The sequence below is a fragment of the Musa acuminata genome, chromosome BXJ3-2, assembly GCF_036884655.1.
Source record: "Musa acuminata AAA Group cultivar baxijiao chromosome BXJ3-2, Cavendish_Baxijiao_AAA, whole genome shotgun sequence".
Taxonomy (NCBI): Eukaryota; Viridiplantae; Streptophyta; class Magnoliopsida; order Zingiberales; family Musaceae; genus Musa; species Musa acuminata.
Genome location: NC_088350.1, coordinates 23,073,378 through 23,095,771, shown reverse-complemented (window position 1 = coordinate 23,095,771; position 22,394 = coordinate 23,073,378). Strand labels below are relative to the sequence as shown.

The 22,394-nt window shown below is 39.2% G+C and overlaps 2 protein-coding genes across 5 annotated transcripts; both read right to left on the bottom strand.

Annotated features, from left to right (window-relative positions):
• Window positions 1-5,974: 5,974 nt before the first annotated feature.
• LOC135631524 (uncharacterized) lies at window positions 5,975-6,823 on the bottom strand. Its single transcript, XM_065139261.1, has one exon. It carries the CDS (start codon window positions 6,821-6,823, stop codon window positions 5,975-5,977), a length of 849 nt encoding a protein of 282 aa, XP_064995333.1.
• A 7,618-nt stretch (window positions 6,824-14,441) lies between these two features.
• LOC103971241 (putative disease resistance protein RGA3) lies at window positions 14,442-22,169 on the bottom strand. Of its 4 annotated transcripts, XM_065138742.1 has the most exons (6): window positions 21,905-22,169; window positions 19,465-19,510; window positions 19,321-19,371; window positions 18,689-18,761; window positions 18,417-18,585; window positions 14,442-17,913 (listed from the first exon to the last, which is right to left on the bottom strand). In XM_065138742.1, the coding sequence occupies exon 6, from the start codon at window positions 17,900-17,902 to the stop codon at window positions 14,768-14,770; it is 3,135 nt and encodes a 1,044-aa protein (XP_064994814.1). In that variant the 5' UTR covers window positions 17,903-17,913; window positions 18,417-18,585; window positions 18,689-18,761; window positions 19,321-19,371; window positions 19,465-19,510; window positions 21,905-22,169; the 3' UTR covers window positions 14,442-14,767. The 4 variants fall into 4 exon arrangements, with proteins under 4 accessions (XP_064994814.1, XP_064994815.1, XP_064994813.1 ...); XM_065138743.1 differs by having other exon boundaries at window positions 18,417-18,761; window positions 19,465-19,526; XM_065138741.1 differs by having other exon boundaries at window positions 18,417-18,761.
• Window positions 22,170-22,394: the final 225 nt, after the last annotated feature.

Genomic DNA, 22,394 nt, shown 5'->3' with positions numbered 1-22,394 from the left:
TTTTTTTCTTATAAAGTGTTTTCTTTTTATTTTATTTCCATAGAACGTTTGTTATTTTTTAAGAGATGAAATTATCCCTAATCTTATCTCATCGGCTATTGTTGGCCATCTCTGTCCTTACTTTATTTAAGAGTTTTAATTAAGAAAGAAAAAAACATAAATATGAAATGCAACTTATAGTAAAGATGTTAATTTTATTGTTTAAATTAGGGAGTTTCTTTACTTAAATTAAAGTCGAACTAAGAAAAAAAATTATAGAGATGGAAAGTTTTGTGATGCGATAATTATTTTTGAATAATTATAGACGGTCGATCAACTTTATAGATGTTATATATTCTTCGTATATATGTCATGTGTTCTGCTACCATCAAAAATAAAATAAAATAATACTTACATGATCTCTCCTACCAAACTATGAGTTTTATTTTTTGATCGATTACGGATTGAAGAAAGCATTCGATAAGGATTGGCTACATGTGATTTTCATGACATAAGACATTTTTGTGTATTTGAAACCTTAATTTTCAGATTAAGTATAACATTTTTGGCCACACAAATAACATTATAATTTTTGGACAAAATAATGGCCACCTGTGAACTAATGTTTTCTTAATAATTATTGATGCCACATAACTCAATAAAACTCATTTGTCTATTTAATTAGTAGCATGGTTGATGAGGACATGCACATTACAAAGTTGGCGTGGCACAATAACATCGATGCGTTTTGGGTAGATAATTTTGCGAAGATAACAAGTGCATGGCTATCACAATACCACATCAACATGAGATAATAACGCAAAATGGAATTTGTTTGCCTATCACAATCCATGACCATTTCACTACAGTTCATCAATGTTTCCAATCACTTGGTACTTGGACCACTCGACTATCCTCATTCTTCCCCTTCATTTTGCTTCACCCAACCCTAACGTTTTCTGGCCGCCAAAGCATAACGAAAGTTGCAGGCATTTGACCCCGAGGATGGAGACGGGAACCACTGTAAGTGGCCGTAACATACACGCATGTAACTCGACATGGACGAGAGAGACTTTACGTGCTCAACTTTTCTGTCCCAACGTGTAAAAGCTCCAAGCTTGTAGATAAGGTGGTGCTGCTGTTGGGGGTGAGCTTCCAGGAGAGTGGGGAAGAAGGGCCGTGTCGCTGCTTTGACCTGCTTTGCATTGGCCACGCATGGCTGGTCTTTTCCAAGAGGAGATCTGATCTCGAATAGGATTTGATAAAAGAGGAGATCTGATCTCTAATAGGATTTGGTAAGTTAATATTTGATCATTATTGATATGATTCTATAAATTTAGAAGGAATTATTTATTTTAAATATACCCATATATGATTTTATCATTTCAAGATTTACGAGTCTCAAAAAAATTAAAAGTTAAAATGATTCTATGAACTTATAAACCCTTGATTCTTCTACTCTTCAATCAATATAAAATTAAATATTCTTATTAGTGCTCGTTAGATAAGAGAGCCAAAGGCTTATAGATCTCTTTTTTACGTCAAAATATTAATAACTTAATGTCATGGATCGGGAGTCGATATGGTTTTGTTTTGTCTTGAAGGCGTGAAATCGTCTATTGAGTCTTCTCAATGGAGGGATGGAGTGGTTGAGATCGAATAAGAATTGGCGAGGGAGATTATGAGATTATCCCGAGATGAAGCTGAAATATATTCGATTTCCATTGAAACCCTACACAATAGGTCGATATGGGAAGGGATTCTCAATCAAACCTCTTCAATGCTTAAGCTGATGAAAAATTGATTCTATATATAGTGGGTGCTTTTTGAGATCAGTCTCCTCTAAGTATAGAGGACCAATTTTTATACCTACAAAGTTGGTCAGAGAAAATTACGACTACGAAGGTCGCTCATACCTCCTACAATACATTCATGCAAGTAGCCGACCCGTACAATCCCCTACGTTGTGGGTTGATCTATCAAGACTTCTATGGTATGACTTTGATCCGTATTATTCTGTATAGTGTTGGACTGACAAACGATGATGAGTGTAGATTGGTAACCTAGTTCTCTCACATGTCATACAGATGTTACATTGTTCTTACGTCAGTTCTCCGATAGCTATTATCGATGACCTAGTTCCTCTCCTTTTATTCTGTGCACTTCTGGTCGCCGGAGGAGGAAAGGTGATTAGGTTGGAGCGTGATGCTATAAAGTTTTCTTGCTATACACCTCCATGGCGGCATTATGTCCGCCCAAAGTGGGATTTCTGCGTCGTTTCCTCAAGACTGGTTCATGCACTTGCTTTCACGCTTGGGGTCGGTTCGATGAACTTTGCACTCGTCCTCAACATGACTTGAACTGCACACAGTGTTCCAACTGTATATTATACACTTTGTTGGTAATAATTGCCTTTAAGTGCACTGACCTCTTCCGTGACTGAGACAAACCACGTCGCTTAATCCATTACTTGCACGGATGAAAGAGCCCATTTGTCACATACAACAACGTCAAAACATTATCGTCCTGTTATGAATACTAATCGTAAATATGGATGCAGGAAATCAAATCAAAATGTGTAAACTTAAATGCATTTAAAATAAACTTATAAGGTCAGATAAATATATTATTTACCTTGGTTTAAGTATTTTGTGTCATATGGTCCAAGTTAATGGGTAGTATAGTTCGTGACAGATAGGAAATCATCAAATTATCAAATTAATGCCATGTTAATCGGAGGATAAGTGTGATTATATATTATACTAGATGAATATATTTTTTGGTATCTTGTGTTCAAAGATTTCGGGTCGTATAATCGAGGCTTTCGTTTCATCACGATATGATCTAATGGTTAAATAGGGTATTTTCTCACTTAAGGATTTATCGTTCTCATCAAAGTTCATCCGTTATGTTATAATATACTAATTATTAATCCAATCTCGGACAAATGACATGTTAACTATCATTGAGCTTATACTACTAATTCAAAATGGTTAAACTAAAACCAGTAATAATATACCTATCAAATCATTATAAATTAATATTTAACTTATTTTTAATGTAAAAATAAATTCAATAATTACAAAATATAATGAGAGGATCCAAATAATAAATATGAAGACTTTTGTTGTCTTCACGTAGGCCTTGGTTGGTATGCAAGTGTGTTTTTCTGTTTTGTTATTATTTAGCGTGTGAGAAATTTATGACAGTAATAGGATTAGGTTTTTATGAAACCAAACATACTTCTATCTATATTTTTATCTTTTTTCTCTTTTATCTGATTCTTCTCTGCTTCTAATCTCTTCTATATCTTTTTTTCTTAGCAGTAGAACTGAGTTCTTTCTCTTGTTTGCAGAAGTGGGTGAAAAGTAGCCTTGGCTGTGTTCAAATAGGTATTTTTAGACTTTGTTGAGGTATAATCTACACACACACACACACTCTCTCTCTCTCTCTCTCTCTCTCTCTCTATATATATATATATATAGTGCTTTGTCGTTAGCTTGTATGGAACATTTTGTCGAAATAACTATATCATAGCTACATGTATAGGAAATTGTTTACATATAATAATACCTTGCATCTTCGTACTCTCTTGTATTTGCATATCAGCTCTAAAATCTCACTTTATTATTGTTTATTTTTATATTATTTAATTAATTGAAGATGACCAATACAAATATAGGAAAAAACGTTGTTGGAATATTAAATAAAAATCTGTAATTAGATGTGAATTTGGTTTAGGAATTTTAGTTAAGATTGAGGTTTCTTTCATTGTTGAAGTAAAAGTCTTGAGTTTATCACTCATATAAAGCTTTAGTCATGTTATTGGAATAGGAGATAAATAGAGGCAAAAGAAAGATATAAATCTCTGAAAGATTGTAAGCTATAATGATGTTTAATATGAGTTATTTTTTTAAAGTGTCTTCTCTATTATTCTTCTCTATTGTTACTATTTTATGATTTTGTTGATGTCAATATATATATATATATATATATATATATATATATATATATATATATATATGATTTAAAATGAATGATAATAAAATGGAATAAGAGTCAAGAAACTATAGTAGGACAAGCTTGAACCTACATAAAATATGGTTCTCAAGGATTAATATGCAATTAATCATGAAGAGTTAATTTATTACCATGTCTATTTACGAAATTTCAAGAAATAATAAGATACAACATTCCCTTAATCATAATAAGTTCCAGACAAGAGGATTACAAGAGAAGACCACAACTGAAATGGAGGTTGAGCTTCCATTCTGCTTCCCCTTAAATCATAATCAAGAAGAAGAAGAAGAAGAAGAGAAACAGCACAAAGTGGCCATTGCTAATGGTATGATTTTGTATGTAATATGCTAATGGTGTTAATCCATGATATTAAATTCCATTGATTTTTTTTTGTATTTAGCGGGTAATTATAAATCAGTTGTTCCATGCAATTAAAACCAAATCATAATTGAAATAATCTATTTTGTAATTTTGGAATACTTTTCCAAGTATTCATGAAAGTCAACGATATCAAGAAAAAGCAACCATCGAAATCTCCTTAATAAAATTAAATCCAAGATTCTCATTTATATTTCTTTGTATTTAAAGCAATGTTATACGAGTTTATAAGACAACTAAAATTCCATGTAATCAGTGTAAACCCAATTCTACCCCATTCTCCGATTAATGTATTCTAATTCTAACAAAATTCACCAAGTATATATACTATTGTAAATGTACTTTAAATTAGTCTTGATCTATGGGGAACGAGAGAACTTGTTTTTGGGTGGTCTCGTCCACGAGCTAAGCAGTGAGATCCATAGGATTAATTAAAATGCTAACTTAATATAGGGTTAGATGAAAAATCAAAAATAGAGCCACCATACACAGGAAAAAAAATATTCCATGATTTTTTAGATAGTTCAAACCCAATTGTCATTATTTTCTGATATGATGATTTAGATAGACCCATACTCTCTAAATATTAGTGTGTATTTTGAGATTTTTTTTCTACTTAGTTTTTCTCTATGATTTTTATGAACCTCATCTAAGTATCTGTTTTCATATAGTGTTTGATATCATCCGATTAAACTAAAAAAATATTTAATCTCATTATTCATGTTGAATGAATTTTCATATCAATCTTCTCTCGTAATTTGTTTAGTATTTACAATCTCATATTTGGTGGTTAAATTATATAAGTTATGGTGTTTATTGCTTCCATAGATTCGCGGCATCTCTCTTCTCACACCAAAGTGATATCAAATTCTTGTATGAATCAAATGAAAGATTGAGATAGTACTATATTTTAATTAATAATAATTAATTATTCTATCTGGAACGTCATTTTATAAAGATTTATATAATTTAATTAAAGCATAGAAGGTCAAAACCAAATGAAAAATAGATAAAGAGTGGGAACAGATGAATGAAAAAATTATCAGATTGATCAAACAGGGGATTGACAATAATGTATTCCATCATCTATCTTAAGGAACAAATGAATATTATTTGTAGATGAAGTTGATAAACTTATACAAGAGGAAAATCTCATAAAATAATTTTTTTATGGTTAAAAGACTTATTCATTTGAGATATTGATATAGAAGTAATATAGGAATGACCTTCAAGATATTATGAGTCAATTAAGTAATCTAAAAGTTCTATTGACATATGAGTTGCAAGTTGACATATATATATATATATATATATACTTAAATTTTCTATGGAATGGGGTTGGAAGGTTGGATCTGAACATGTAGCGACGCAAATAGACTGATAATTTAGATTAATAGTTAGTTTAGAGTCATATTCCTTCATAATATGTTTCCATAATGCATTAAAATGGTGTTAATTGAAGAGTGGAGGTAACAACAACGATTCAAATTATATTAGTCAAAACCGTTCCATTTATGAAGAGAGAAAACATGATCTCATTCCCCTTTGATCCTCATCGTCTGTACACTCTTCGGTCGTGTTTCTTTGGTTCGCCATTCTACAAAGAGGGAGTAAGAGCGTTGAGGAGGGCTACTCTTATGTTCACCAAACTCCTGAACACCCTCTCGCTTCCCTCCTCCAATCCCTCCATCCTCTCCTCCAGCTTCTCCATCGCCCCCATCTCCGCTTCCTCTGCTTCACGCTTTTTCGATGGCGACGGCCTCCTCAATGGCCACACCATCCACGAGTCTTTCGACGTCGAGGCGGCCGCCGCCGCTGATGCCGCTGCGGACGACACCGCCGCGATCCCCAGGTAAACCGCCGACATCGCGGTCGCCGTCGCCGCCACCGCTTCAGTGACGATCCCTGCGACCTCGGCCTCGGCCGCGTCCGCCCAGAGCCCCGGGGTGAAGGGTGGACATCTGGTGAGATCCTTGATGGCCGTGGCGAGCAGGACGAGCTCCTTCTCCGCCCGCCGGAGGGACCGGGCGGCGGAGGCGAGCCGCACCGGGTCGCGCCGCCTGACTGCGGTGCAGGCCTCCGCGTGGTGCTGCCCGAGCGCCAGGACGGCGGAGCGGAAGGAGCCCTGGGCGTCGAGGAGGCGGAGAAAGCCGTCGAGGAGGCGATCGGCCAAGGCGGGGCAGCGGCGGAGGGGATCCTGGATCCGGGAGAGGCGGAGGAGGTCGTCGAGTGCCGCGAGAAGGCGGTCGATCCGCTCGAGATCGGAGGCGGTGCCGGAGCGTACGGAGCGTATCTCGTCCTGGATGAGGGAGAGGGCGGACTGGGAGCGGCAAGGGAGGCTGGCGGAACGCGCGTGTCGGGGCGCGTCGCGGGGACGCCGGCGGGCGGGGCTGGCGTTAGGGCTCAGGCCCGATAAAGAGAGGGAGCGGCGGAATCCGGAGATCATCTCGTCTTTCCAATCTCGGGTATGCTTGCTTAACTGTCTGTCTGATCTTTGGCTTCTTCTGCTGATCGGTGGAGAGAGAGGAGAGGAAACGGGATTTATAAGTAGAGAAAGGAGTGCGTCGGAGATGAGATGGGATTAAAGAACAGAGGAAACACGGAATGGGCTGGCGCTCAGGACTCCACTCGCCGTTCTGCGCGGAGAGGGAACAGACGTGGGACGGAACACGTGGCGACCCAACATTATCTCGTGGTCTCTACTAATAAAACGCATAGTTTAGTAGTCTGATCTAAGTCATTACAGGTTGGAGGGGGTGAGAAGTAGTAGCTAAGGGTATCAGCTAATAAACCAAGGTCTAATCTAATCCATGCTCAATTGTAGTTGATCTCGTGTTTAACTTAAACTAGATAAAGATCGTGTAACTTATGAGCATCGCAAATTACTGGATTTTATCTTAAGATGGCCAAAGCTTGTCTGCATAAATGAAGAATGAGTTAGGAAGAGGACGGGGATGGAGGAGAGATAATAAATGGCAGAACAGCAAGATCCAACCATGTCAACAATGCAAATCGAGATCTGGAAGCATGGCAACGCATAAAAGCAGGACCACGGATCCCATCTGTCTCTGCCTCTTTTGTTATCCATTTGTTGTAGGCTCGTGTCGATCTTTTGTGAGTCTCCACGTACAGTCAATGAAATAATAAATATATAATTTACTTTATGAACCATCTTGTAGATGTTTAAATCATAATAATGGTAGAACAAAATTAGAACAAAATTCTTGCAAGCAACATCTCATGTTTGATTTTTTGTTTTAGGAATCATATCACAATTGGTTAGTGATGATTTGGCAATTCTTTTTCCTGGTCTTTTGCTATTTGATTTAGTATACAATCGACAGAGATCAGACAAAACAAATGGCGAGGTTCTTTCTTCTCTGTTGGGTCGAGATTCCTGATGTCTCCTTGCCACTTGTACCGGCGGTGGATTCCCGGAGCGATCATATGCGCCTGTGGTTTCGGATCCACGTGCGGCGTTTCTTGTCGCTCACTGCCCACGAGTTCTACGACTGTGTGTGCATTTGGGTTTTCCCTCGGCGATGAAGAAGGAAGGAAACATCATAAAGAAATGGAGAAACGGTAGAGAGAGAGATGGATGTGGAGACAAAGCAAAGATGTCAGTCGGAGGGTGAGACGGCATTTCTTGGGTTGGCGATCCGAGTTCCCGATGAGGTGGGGAACAAAGCTGTAATGACTTTTGGGAAGAGGTGGCGTCCAAAAACCTCAGATGGCCCCATCAATGAAACAGCACAAGGCAGCTCAACGCATGGAGAAACCATTCTGTAGTGGTACACGAGTGCCATGGCATCATGCATTAAACTAATGGAATGTGCATCAAGCCAACCAAGGTTAGTAGGTTCTTCTCCTTCGTTCCGGTAGACGCATGCCTGCATGGCTTAGAATAGATGCCTTATTTTAGTCACCGGAGATTCCTGCTGTCCTCTTCTTCCCCGTGCGTGTGAGGTGTATGTGCTCGGGGAACCGTATGCCTCGTCTGCTGCTGCGTAGCCGATGCGTTCCCGAGGAGTCAACTAAAAATCGTAATATAAAGCAATTTAGAACAATTTGGGTGGTAATTGATTGAAGGGATAGACCAATCCTCACATAATTAATGTTACTCTTTTAAGTTGACATTTTCGATTTCCTACTCAGCATCCAAAAAACTTGGCTCGATCTGCCTGTGATATCGGGTCTTATCGTGTTCGTACACAGAGAGACTGGGACGTGTTTGCATATACTAACATTTGTACATGTGAAATTACTCAGGACTTTGGAAAGGAGATTCCATCTTTTGCTTTAGGTCATAATATCGGTAATGATATCAGATACGAGATACATTATTAGTTAATTATCTGATACGTCATTCTTATAAAAGAAAGAGAAAGATAATATTCCTTATCATTTATGATGAGAAAGATGATCGTAAATTTTTTACTTATCATTTATGACCGAAAAGGTAATGCTTCCTTCTTATCCTTGATTCGTACGTGGAATGCTGGATAGTTAAGATGCTCATTGTTAAATAATAATTTCGTGATCTCAATTGTATGTTTGGTCCTTAAACTTGAGACACAAAGGATGTCCTATATGAGTACTCCACTCTTTGATACCAGACTTCTAGGTTTGGAAGTTCTAAATCTAGCACAACCGGTTATCGTGAGTGGTAGCCAACCTTACGATGACAATTGAGTATTGATAGATGATCAATTACTCTCGGTGTCATGAGAGGAATATCCTATGTGTTCTTGCTTAAGTAAATCCCTAGCTAGAGTCATTCGGATTGAGAGATAAAGAGTTCTTCAAGTGAATCTGATTAGAGTGAGACTCAAGTAGATTCCATATGGGTCTGACAACACCATACTCGATATACGGTCTCTAGGATATTAGATGAATGAGGGGCTATAGATACATAGTAACTAAGGATAGACAAGTCAATGGATTGGATCCCCCTGTATCGTTTGAGAATTATGACATAGTGGCATAGTATGCTCGTAGTCGATGAATCGAGTAAATTATTATAAGAGATCCTAATTCACTAAGTCAGAAGGAGGTATAATAGGTATGACTTATGGTCAGCTTGATATTGGGCTTAGAGGGTCACACACATATGGCAGGTATTGCGACGAGTAGAGATTCGGATATGAGATATATGTTTGAACTCTTATCTTATTGGATATCCAAAAAACATATGAATTATTGGATCTTATGGATAAGATCCAATAAGAACCAATGACATATTATTGGGTAAAGATCCACTAATTCAAGAGGTTTGAGTAATTGGATGGAGATTTAGTACACGATAGGATAAGATCCATTAAGGTAAAGTTGATAAGGACCTCTATAAATAGAAAGAAACTAAAAGGGCATAGGATAGGCCCCTTTTGGCTACCATATTATATTCTCCTCTCTCCCTTTCCTCCTTAGCCAATAACCTTTGTTTGAGGTATGTGGACAGCAAGAAGGGTCGACCCCCTTCTTGATCCTGTTGTGCTCGTGAAGAAGAGGTTTGTACAGTAATTTGAGGAGCGTTTTCACCGCATCTACTATGTGGATCACCGCTAAAGAATAGAACAGTTGACCTCCTTTATTCTCTCCCATAGATCTGTAGGATTTTAGGGATATACGATCTCTCTAAGTAACACATATCCCTTAACACGTGCAGTTTTTTTGGTTTTACGAGTTTTTACGTACTAATCTTCGCACGACGATAAGAAACTATTTTCTGTGAAAATCTAAAAATTTTGTTTTCTATTCTTTTGTTTATGCATGTGATGTTGCTTTAGATTTCCCAACAATTGAATTGTTGATCGTGACTAAGGTGATGACACCGCTTGTTGGGTTAGTTGGGGAAAGATCGAAGCAACAACTTTTGTATTATGCTCATCAGTGTCTGCATCTATTGGGTGAGGTCGAGGAACGCTTCAGTAGGGACGAGCAAGGAACTTAGGGTCGCCCTTGGATCATTGAACGGATATTAGTATCGTGTCGGTGTTTGTGTAAAGGTGGATGCATCCACGTGCAGAAAGGGAGGTTGTTGCCCCTCGAGTGAAAGTATTGTAGGTCAGGGGTAGGATTGGTAAGTAAATATTCTTACGACATCAGACCCTCCTTTTAGTGTCAAAATATTATGAGAAAATATCGTTGAAATCTTGATAGGCCCGATGCAGTATGGACCCACATGCACTAGGTTGTCCGAAGCGCCTCTAAAGTAAAAACGACAAGCTTTAAAAATGCCACTACACCAAGACCAAGGTCGGGGGGGGGTTCTCAACTCGATCCCTCCGAAACCCAAGTTAATTACCCAAGATATACGAGGGCCGATGCAAATGGTTCTCTTTCTCTATGTTAAAGATAAACATTTATACCTGATAGTAAACTCATTCTCTAATGAGCACCTATACTATATTCCTAGTGTCTCCACACGAGTAGCTATGATATTAGCTGCCTCCATCATATGGATGAGTATATAGCACACCAGTTCGTCCGGTTATCTCGATATCCCTCTCGAGTAACTTACAATCAGAATTATTTAGGGTATGTATTTAACGGTGAATCAGTCTCATTATCATGATCTCACTACGATCCGATTCTCATTGCATAGATCCATGAATATCATAATATATGCAACATGTAATATAAAGTGAGAAAATATCAATAATAATAATAAGTAAAAAGACTGTGTAGCGTGTCATACATATCATCACTCATGTGATTGGCTTATAGGGCACCTATGACTAGCATACTCATGTCTATAGTGGATCACAATCATAAGACTACAGAGGATTAAAAAGAGGGATGAGGTAAAATATGTTCGAAGCGCATAAGTCGAGAAAGCATGACCCGTATGAAGAGAAATATATCATGATGGAGGCATAAGATAAAAATATGCCTGATGTACTTGAGTTAAAAAAACCTAACCCGTGTGAAGAGAAATCTGCTATGACAAAGACACAAGGTAAAATGTGTCCGAAGTGCATGAGTCGAAAAACCCGACCCACCTGAAGAGAAATCTGTTATAGTGGAGGCATAAGGTAAAATGTGTCAAAGGCACATGAGTCGAGAAAACCTAACCCGCATGAAGAAAAATCTATTACGATGGAGGCACAAAGTAAAATATATATGAATCGCATATCAAGAAAACCCAACCCGTTTGAAGAGAAATCTATCACAATGAAGGCATAAGGTAAAATGTGTTTGAGGCATGTGAGTTAAGAAAACTTAACCTACGTGAAGAGAAATATGTTACAATGAAGGCATAAGGTAAAATATGTTTGAAGCATGTGAGTTAAGAAAGCTCGACTCACATGAAAAAAAATCTATCATGGTGGAGACACAAAGTAAATATGCCCGAGGCATGTGAGTTAAGAAAGCTCGACTCACATGAAAAAAAATCTATCATGGTGGAGACACAAAGTAAATATGCCCGAGGCATGTGAGTTAAGAAAACCTGACCCATGTGGAGAGAAATATGTCGCGGTGGAGACAAGGTAAAATATACTCGAAATGCATAAGTTGGGAAAACCTGACCTACGTGACGAGAAATCTGCCGCTACAAAGGCATAAAATAAAATATGCTTGAGGCGCATAAGTCAAGAAAACTCAACCCATGTGAAGAGAAATCCGCTACAACGGAGGCATAAGGTAAAATGTGCTCGAAGTGTGTGAGTTAAAAAAACTTGACCCGCATAAAGAGAAATCTATCACGATAAAGGCAAAAAGGTAAAATGTGCTCGAGATGCATGAGTCGAGAAAACTCGACCCGCGTGAAAAGAAATCCACCACAACGGAGGCACAAGATAAAATATGTCCGAAGTGCATGAGTCAAGAAAACTTGACCCACGTGAAGAGAAATCTATCACAATAGAGGTATAAGATAAAATGTGCTCGAGATGCATGAGTCAGGAAAACCCAACCCGTGTGAAGAGAAATCTATCACAACGAAGGTACAAAGTAAAATATGCATGATGTGCGTAGGTCGAGAAAACCTAACCTGCATAACAAGAAATTTGCTATGACAAGAAATATGCCATGACAAAAGTATAAGACCAAATGTACCCAAGGTACTTGAGTTAGAAAAACCTGACCCACGAGAGAAAATCCTAAATGTTATACTTCAAGCCCCTCTTGCAAGAACTTTGAAACATGCATTTGGGATGATGGACAAATGATAGGGGATATATTATCGGCTAATCATTCGATATGTCATCGCCACATGACGATTAAAAAAGGAGAAGATGAAGCTTCCTTCTTGTTATTTATGATTAGGAAGATAATCATAAACTTCGTTCTTATCATTTATGATAAGAAAGGCAATCGCAAGCTTCCTTCTTATTATTTATAATCAGAAAGTCAATCTCAGGTTTTATTCTTGCTCTCTACGATTATGTATAAAAACTCACCTTTAACATAGAGAAATGAGAATTCACATCGGTACTCACATATCTCAGGCTATTAACTTGAATATCGGAAGGACTGGATCGGGAAACCTCTCCCAACCATGGTTTTGGTTTAGGTGGCATCTTAGGAGCTTATCATTTTTATCTCGAAGGCACTTTAGACAATCTTGCATATATGAGTTTCGACCAAATCGGGATGATCAAGACATGAATAACATTTTCTCTTAATTTTAGTTCAGGTGCTAATGTTGTATATGGGCAAAAGAAATAATAATGACCACTTTAGTTGTAAGAAGCGAGTGACTCTAATAGCCTATACCTGATCGACAGACATATCCGAGCCTCACTACGAACGAAATGCGTCAATGCTAAAAAGGGCTTTTAGTCACGAAATGGACCCCTTTTCTCTATAGCATTGTTTCTAGTATCTTTACGAATTTACTTAAGATTATTATTCTAAAATATATTTTCCTATAGTATCTTCTTAAAAAAAGAAAAATTATGTGTTGGTCATTGTCATAACATTTTCCTCTCTGATTATGCATTCTTAATGAGGGAATGATGTGCAGAACTAATTAAAATTTATCGACATATATCCATTTTGGCTGACTCACTATAACATTACTATCTCAGTATATCCTTGAGACATCTCAAGATGTACCGTAATGAAATCGAGATTATACCTTTTTGACCCACACTAGTTCTTGATATAACCACGCCAATCTAACTCTTGAAGCATTAGAAGAAACTAATAATTAATTTTTCATTATAGGTCCACTCCGTTATTGTAACAATCTAAGCTTTAGACGAGGCATATTAATATCACACATCTTTTAAGGGTCCTTTTTAACCCTTTGCCACAATTCCTTAGTTTATTGGCTATAATCATCATTGTATAAGAAGTTCATATTTTAATCTTCTCCTTTTTTTTTCCTTAGATAATTCTCTTCTCCGAGCCACAAAAGACTTTTACGTCATTTTCATCCCCTCCTCCTAAGGTAAACTATGACAAAAAGAAAATAACACATAAATAATATAAACTTTGAGAACTTTTGTCATGACCCGGGTTTGGTAGACTAGTTAGTCCATCAGACATAAATCACTGATCAAAATACTTAAGTTAAAAATAATAATAATACACTTATTAGAATCTTATAAATCATTCTTAATCTTATCCACTTTCGATGTGGGACTTCATCGTCAAAATCAATATAGCCTAAATCAAACACTAGTATCGTGTATGCTTAAGGTCTCTTACCATTACCTAAATACTAGATCGGTTATGATACCAAATATCACGACTAAGCCTGATAGACTAATTGGCTTATCTATTTCGTCTAACCTAAACTAAAATGTTTAATCTGATATTAATATTAGTCTACCTAAATTAAAAATAATAATAATACACTTATTACACTCATCAATCCCTTATAAGTTAATATTAATATTATTCATTTTAAACATGAAATTAATCATGATGTTATACTCTTAATCTCTCTAGCCTCTTTTTTGCACTTCAATTTTATAAGATGTATATAGGAAGATTGGCTGCATTAGAAATAAGATTATAACTGATCTTTTGATTTTTGCTCTAGAAAGTAATAATGTTGCTAGAGCTATTTGATAGTCACTTATCGACCAAGAACTTAACACGATGCACTACAATTGAACGAAAAAATGGTTTAATCTCAACCGTTAATCAACAGTAGACGAGTACAACACAAAGGACCTTCTTCTCCGCCGACGAAGAGGTACTGGTCGGAACAGCGAATGCTTAGGCTATCCAAGCCCGACGGTGGTGTCAACAAGGAGGTCGGCGGCAACGAGAGGAGCGTGGAGAGACGATGGTGTCACTTGCACCAGTCATATTAGCACAGATCCGACAGAAATGGTAGATTCAACGCCAAGAACTCAAAGCACATGCAGCAAACGCTACACACCAAAAGGAAGAACAGACAAGAAGACTAACAGGAACGACGACGAGGCTTCTCTCATGCTAATCCTGCATTTGTACTATACAGCTGAGGATCCTTCGTGTACCATATGAATCTGCTGCCATCTTTGGTACGGATTCTGACATCTGGGATCTGCTGCACAACATCCCAATTCGCCTCGTTCCGGCGGCAACTCTCCAGCAGCGGTAAGCTGCACTGCAACTCAAATTTCTTGAAACTCGCACCTTCGCTCCGGTGCTGCTCCATCAGCAGCGGCAACCACCGGGGAAGATGCACCGTTGATGGCGAGCATTCGAGGACCAGGTGCTGCAGCGAGTCGAGATTCTCCACACACACCATCTGCGGGCAGTCGCTGATGGCCAGATACCTCAGCGAAGGAAGGTCGGATATCCTTTGCAAGCCTTGATTACTATTGACATGGAGCTCATCCAAGAAGGCCAGGTTCATGATCTCCGTCAATCTGTGATTACTCCGAATCTTAAGCAACTTCAATCTCGTGGCACGACGTAGGCCTCCTGGAACAGCTGTCAGCTTTGGACAGTCGATGAGATAACACTTCTGTAGATTAGGCAGCAGTTGAAGTCTTTCTCCATGACTGTCTTCCTCTGTCATGCATGATGACCATTGTTCCCAGTTGCGCATGTCAACGAACTGCATCACCTCCAGTTTGGGGAACGCGGCAGCTCCTGGAGGAATATGGCCGAGGATTTCAGGCCCAATGGCCACAACCGCATCTGCCTCCCTAATAGAAAGGAATTTTAGCTTCGGCAGCCGGCCCAGAGGAGGAAGCTCTGCACATGAAGGGAAGTGACTGAGCATCAAATACGACAGGTTAGGGAAAGAAGCATCCACGGAGGCTGAACGAAACCAGATCGGGAACCGCTGATATGGGAACTCCTTAATGTTCAACTCGCGTAAGCTGGGTGGAGGGCACAGCGAGTCGCACGTCACCTCTGCTCTCTGCATCTGCTCCTGCCACACTGGTGCTTGATTGTCCCATGACAGAAGCAAACGCTTGAGGAAGGGCTTGTTCGCGAGCACTTCGCCTCCTCCTTCAACTGCCCTCTCCAAGTTGTGTATCCTCACATATCTCAGCTTGGATAGAGATCGCAGCTCCTCCAACTGGCACCCCTCGTCAGGTCCGGTCGCGTACTCGCCACAGCCGATGATTAGTCCTCCGAGAGCGATGAGGTTCTCCAATTTGCTTATCCCTTTCGGCAGATGGGTGAGTGGTGTACGCTTGAGCCGAAGACATCTCAGACTGCGCAGCATCATGATGGACTTGGGAAGTTGATCCAAGCATTTGCACTCGGCGATGTTCAGGGTTTGCAGGTTTGCAAGGCTTCCAATGGATTCTGGTATCCTTCGTATGTTGGTTCGATCAAGATCCAAGTACCTCAGATGCAACAGCTTGCCGATGGAATCCGGAAGGCCCTCGATGCATGAATCGGACACGTCCAAGACTCGTAGATGCTCTAACCTTACAAGTACATCATTGACCATCCTGGTCTTGGGAGAGTCGTGGAGAATTAAGGTCCTCAAGCAGTTCTGCTTCAGTATCACTTCAGGAAGTTGTAATCTTTCGCCGATGTTAACCATCGACAGCCGACGGACCTTTGTCAGAGGGCTCGTATGCAACCTGGCACCATCGTTGAACAAAATGCCCTCTCCTTCCATCAAAAAGTGAGCGAGGGACCTCAGGAGATCATGCATCGTGCACCGGTCCCCATCCATACTTCTCGGATCTGGTTGTAGAAGGTTCCTGGAGATCAGCTCCCAGTAGTAGTCCTCGGCTATATCCTCCATTAATCTTTCTCCATCATCTGCTCCAATGAATCCTTCGGCCACCCAAGCCCGAGCAAGATCGTGACAACTAATGCTGTAGGGTATGTACAAAGAACAGTAAAGGAAGCATGGTTTGAGATGAGACGGTAGGTCGGCGTAGCTCAAGTGCAAAGCCGCCGGTAGCTCCTCCTTGTCGATCTGGTTCATATGCCACGAGTCACTTCTGAGAACCGCTTCCCACGCTTCCTTGCTCGCCTCTGCCTTTCTAAGAACCCCTGCGATAACTTTGATTGCAAGAGGAAGCCCGTCGCATCTTTTGACGATCTCAACCCCAATCTCTTTCAACGTAGAGATCTCATCCTCCGTACCATCTCCGAGAGCCATCTTTCGGAGCAGTTCCCAGCCACTCTCTTCGTCCATTTGCTCAACATGGTGGATGCAAGCATTCATGCTTCTGGCGATGCCGGCATCTCTGGTGGTAACCACGATCTTGCTGCTACCTTCTCCATTCATTACAGGTTTCCTGAGTAAATTCTCCCACACATCTGAACACCATACGTCATCCAGTACTATAAGGGAGTTTGTCGACAGGAGAGAGACTACTCGAGTCTGAAGTGTCGCTGCGGATTCAAAACCATCAGTGTCCCCTCCTGCACATCTAATTACCTCTTTCAGCAACTGGTTCTCCGAGTAATTGTTGGAGACATACAACCAAATTCGTATGGGGAAGTTCTCCTTTATCCATTCATCGTTGTATATCTTCCGTGCCAGAGTGGTCTTGCCAATCCCACCCATACCGACAATCCCGAATACCCGATACTTTTGTTTGTCGTTCTCCAGTATCAACTTGATTAGATTTCGGGCATCATCTTCCACCCGTGTCCCTACGACGTCAGTCTTAACCTCTAGGAAAGACGTTTCTCGGGAGCTTGCTCTATGTTCTTGGGGAACTTGCTCTAGTCTCGGAAGAATTGACCTGTCCTCCTTGATCTGCTTCAGTCTGCTATTGAGCCCTTGGATCTTGCTACTGATTTGATGGCGAAGCTTCACGCATCTGAAGTAAGAACAAGGGGAAGCGAAGGAGAAGCTTATAGCTGAAGCCAGAGGCTGGCCTTCCAACAGCCTCTCACCTTTGACTATGCAGAGGTCGATGATGTCGTCGGCGTCGTACATGACGTCCTTCAGCTCTCTCACCCATCTGCCGATGTCGGAGTCCGTGAGCCTCTTCCGTTCTGCGGATTCCAAGAAACCGCCGATCCTCTCCAGCGTCTCCTGCAACTTCTGGAGCTCGTCCCCCACCTGTAGCACCTTGCAGATCTCACCCTCGATGAAGTTTGCCAGCTTCGGTAGGTAGTTCGTTAGGAAGAAATCCAGAATCATCGCCATTTTTTCAAACACTGAGAGAAGATAATACAGCACTCGAGATTAGTTGACGAATTCGGCAAGAGAAGATATGTTTATATAGTTATTCTAGTTGAGTCATGTGTTGCGCACGTGCACCGTTCTTATTAAAATAGATAGCACACAAATTCGGAAATATATATATATATATATATATATATATATATATATATATATATATATATATATATATATATATATATATATATATATATATATATATATTTGATGCATCAGGACTAAAGAAAAAAAGTTTCCAGGTAAAACTAATTCTATCGGCATTAAAGAACACAGTGATAAAGAGCTTTAGAGACATTTTTATTCAAAAGGCTAGTGTTGCTTTTCGGCGAATCTTGTTCCCTCGTCATCTTGATCAACCAAAGACGAACTAGAAGCTAACAGAGAATGATATAATGAGCAATAAATAGCGACAAAACATGTGATGATTGTTTGGCAAAGCCAAAAAGTTAGGCAGACATAGATGATAGTGAGAGCTCACCACAATAATAAAGTGATCCAATTATTCTGACTCTTTAAACGAGCGGTTCCTAGTGTATGGCAATGGATGCTCACTTTAACTTTGGGGAATGGCCATTGCTTCCTTTTGCCACAAGAAGGGATGACTCTTTAAATGAGTTGTCAAACTCATTTAATATATCAGAATCAACCTGTCACATATAAAGAAGATAATAAAATCAAATGAAATGAGTTGTCAGTAAACAGGAGACAAAGACGACCATCTTTATCTCAGATCCATATCTCACACCCAACTTTATTCGGTAAGCACTCCAGTGAAACAAGCTGGACTCCCTCTGTAGCCTCAATGAGGACCCTAGTGAGATGCCTGCGTGACATGGAAGTTGAAATGCCAACTTTATTAATCAAGAACTTCAATTTATCTGTGCAAAACCAGTAGCATGCGTGTTCTTAACAGGAGTAAACCGGTTAGATGATGAAATATCACTGGCGTCTTGCAACAACTGAGAGTGTAATGGTAAGCACATCACCCTTGCATCGACTGAAATCATGCACAGGATCTCCCTTTTAATCTCTCATAACTAAAATTGATAGTGATGTGATACTAGATTTACTAAACAAGGTACACTGGAAATAGCCCAGAAAAACCTAGCAATTAACTGGCCCAAGCCAAACACAATACATGCACAAAGTTATTAAGAGGTTTTCTTCTTTACTAGAGGTGATAAGGCAACTGAAGTTAGGCAAACAATGCAAACAAAAAGAAATATGTATGGTTCTTAATGCTCATATGTCAACGTATTCTAAGTCAAGCAGAAAGAAGACACGTAATTTTCACACATGTAAAAGCACAAACAAAATTACGAAATATTTCCATGTCTATGGAGGCATCCGATGAACTCAAGGCATAAGTTGCACTGTCGTACCTCATGGTCATGAGAGTGGTCACCATGTCCTTCCCAAGGATGATGCCAACCCTATGAACAAAGTTATGGTATCATAATTTTATATTAAAATTATTAAATGGCAAGGAGTCAGTGGATGTAGTTATATTCCAAAAGAGAAATTACCAATACTACTGGACCATCTTGCTTAGCCCTGTAAAGTACCCAAAACCTGCAAACGGAAATATCTGCAACTGGGTTACATTGTTTCTATGCTAATTACTACACTTCAAGAATAACTAGTTCTTTCAACTCAATGGCATCTACAAGTCATATGCAAGCTGTCGACACTTGCTATGTCCCAGAAAATCAGATGCCAACATTGTAGTCAAAGCCGGTGGAGACAACTTTATGCACCAGAGCCTTTGCACATCTTCTTCCATCACACTCAAGGGCGAAAATGAAAATTGCATTCAGAAGAAGATACATCATCAAAAAGGTAATTTTCAATTCTAGAAGTCCAAACCTGACCAATTCTCCATACCATACAAGTCTAACAAGATCATAAAACACAGGATCACTTAACATAGTTAATTTAAACAGATAATGAAGGATATGAAAACATTTATCAACCAAAAAGAGGACCTATTTATTCTTAGACTTAAATCATACAAAAAAAATGTGATTGAGTTGAAAATGATTAATTATTTGTAGTGACGCGAATGGTAACAATGTCTTCGCATCAATTAGAAAAGACATGAATAAACATGTATAATCTTGTATAAGGAAAACAGTAGATACACATCCAAACATGTATAATCTTGTATCAGAATATCAAATTCATATCCAAATGATAATGCCAGACCGATGGCACGAGGACCATTTAAAGAAGAAAAGATAACAACAGACACTACTCACACACGGCACAAGAATATTCTCCAATATATATTTCACTGTCACTTTTGGATCTTAAAGATAAATTACATACAACTGCTGCACAGGTGCATTACTTCCCATATATCTTTATTTCTTGCTCAAAGATTGATCAGAAATTGATGCACCATAATAGACACCTTAATTCATATCTCCATTGTTATGATATTATATTGTTGATTAATCAAATAAATGACACTTTCTATTTCTTTCACAGAGAGATATTTCCATATAAAAGTTTGGATTGTTACCTAAAACATATTTTTCAGCAGTGTTTGACAATTTATCTGTTATTCTAAATCAATGTTTTGTGAAGGCACAATCCCACTGTGGTATCCTATCTAGCTTTTAAGATTTTCTATCAATATATATACATTGAGTGGTTTCTATCCCAAGTCCTGACATCATGCTTCAAGAGCACAACATATTCTTGCAATCATCAGCAGTAGTTTCGTAAGTCACAGAAACCAAGGGAGAGAGAGAGAAAGAGAGAGAGTTTTCATAGTAAATGTCTTCAATGAAAACCTTTTGCCAATAGAGACACACAAAACTGAAAAATGAAATTTGGTATGAGAGTAAGGGAATGGAGTAATTTCTGGGATAAATTAATTTTCAGCTACAGGCCCTTTGTGCTTCAAGACAGTAACCAACTGATTAGGAGAATATTTCCTAGTATGAACCGCATCCAGTATGATGCACTGGATCCATATTTGTCAGAATTTAATTTTGACCAATTTCCCAACCTCTTGTCAAAATCAATCAAAATCAAGAATCAACCAACTTTAATTGGTGTGCAAGGTTCTTGCCAATGCACGATCTAGGAAGGGTTAGTGCACACTATTGTATACTTGCATGAATCTTTTGCATAACATATATAATAGTCATTTGCTAAATTATATATTTATATGATGCAGTCAATACTTATTTTATTAAAATATTTTTTTTTTGCTAAATATAGCATAGACATCTCCCTGATATAATATTCCAATTCATGTTGGAAGGAAGCTATTATTGAGAAATGTAAAGAAGTCAGATAGCTGATAAAGATGGTTTTGGTGAGCACGAAAAAAAGAGAATCAGTTAAAACTTGCAGTTTGCTTCTAATTGGGAAATGAGCTTTGCAAGTGTTTCTGGACTTGACAAATCAATAATCAGACGACTGGTTACAGAATAAGCATCATCTGGCGACAACTTCCCATACTTAGTCAAATATGTGACAGATGGAATGCCACAAAGAACAATAGAACCAATCAAATGGTCTTCAGCAATAGATCAATATGAACTATCCAAATAAATAACTTATTAAAGTTTCTTATGATTTCTGACTCTCCTAAAGATACAAATGATAACAGTAAAATAGTGTTACCAGGGGATGCGTCCAAGTCGCAAAGAGAGCTTAGATTAGCACTGTATATGCGAGATATTGGTGGTTAGTGTCTACGATGCATATACCAAGATCAAGAAAGTCGAGATCGAGATTACAGGTTCTAAAATACGGTCCAAGGACCACGATGACAAATAGATCAGGGATTAGGATAACCCCAAAAGCGGGAGAATTAGGTTTTTCTCACGAATTCATCATCTAATAGTACCAGATCACATCACCAAAATCGACACCACGTATCACATCACAATTAAAGGAAAGAGGGATGCAGAGGGTTAGGGTTCGCGGCTGGGGGGAAGATGAAGTTACCACATGATGGCGCAGAGGCCCTTCCCGGTCACGACGTGCCACCGCTTGGGGTGGTGGATGGTGAAGCCCTTGTACGTCGTGCTCTCACCGTGCCCTCCGCCGCCGCCCATACTCCCTTCTCCCTCGATGCGGTCGACCAACCGATGTCTGTCCGGATTTCAGTCCACACCAAAGACCGGCGACGCTATGAGCAGGAACGTTACCGGGTCGGACTCAGATTGCATCCACATGGACCCGGAACTGATAGTTATACAGATCCAAATGAGGATTGACATCCAACATTTTGGGTCGGATATCGGATTCTCACACCCGATATATAGGATCTATGATACGTATCCAGGAACTCTTGCAGTTCAGATTCGTCCACCTAAAAAGCCTTCATGAAATAGTTCGTGGATAGATTGCATCCATAGACGCATGGTTGCCCCTCCCCAAACATGTAGGTAAAGTAAAAAGCACCAGATGCCAAAGTAAGTTGGAACAGCAAACA

Excerpts from the sequence above, each read along its gene's own strand:
- LOC135631524 (XM_065139261.1), bottom strand. The coding sequence starts at position 6,823 with ATGATCTCCGGATTCCGCCGCTCCCTCTCTTTATCGGGCCTGAGCCCT.
- LOC103971241 (XM_065138743.1), bottom strand. The coding sequence starts at position 17,902 with ATGGCGATGATTCTGGATTTCTTCCTAACGAACTACCTACCGAAGCTG.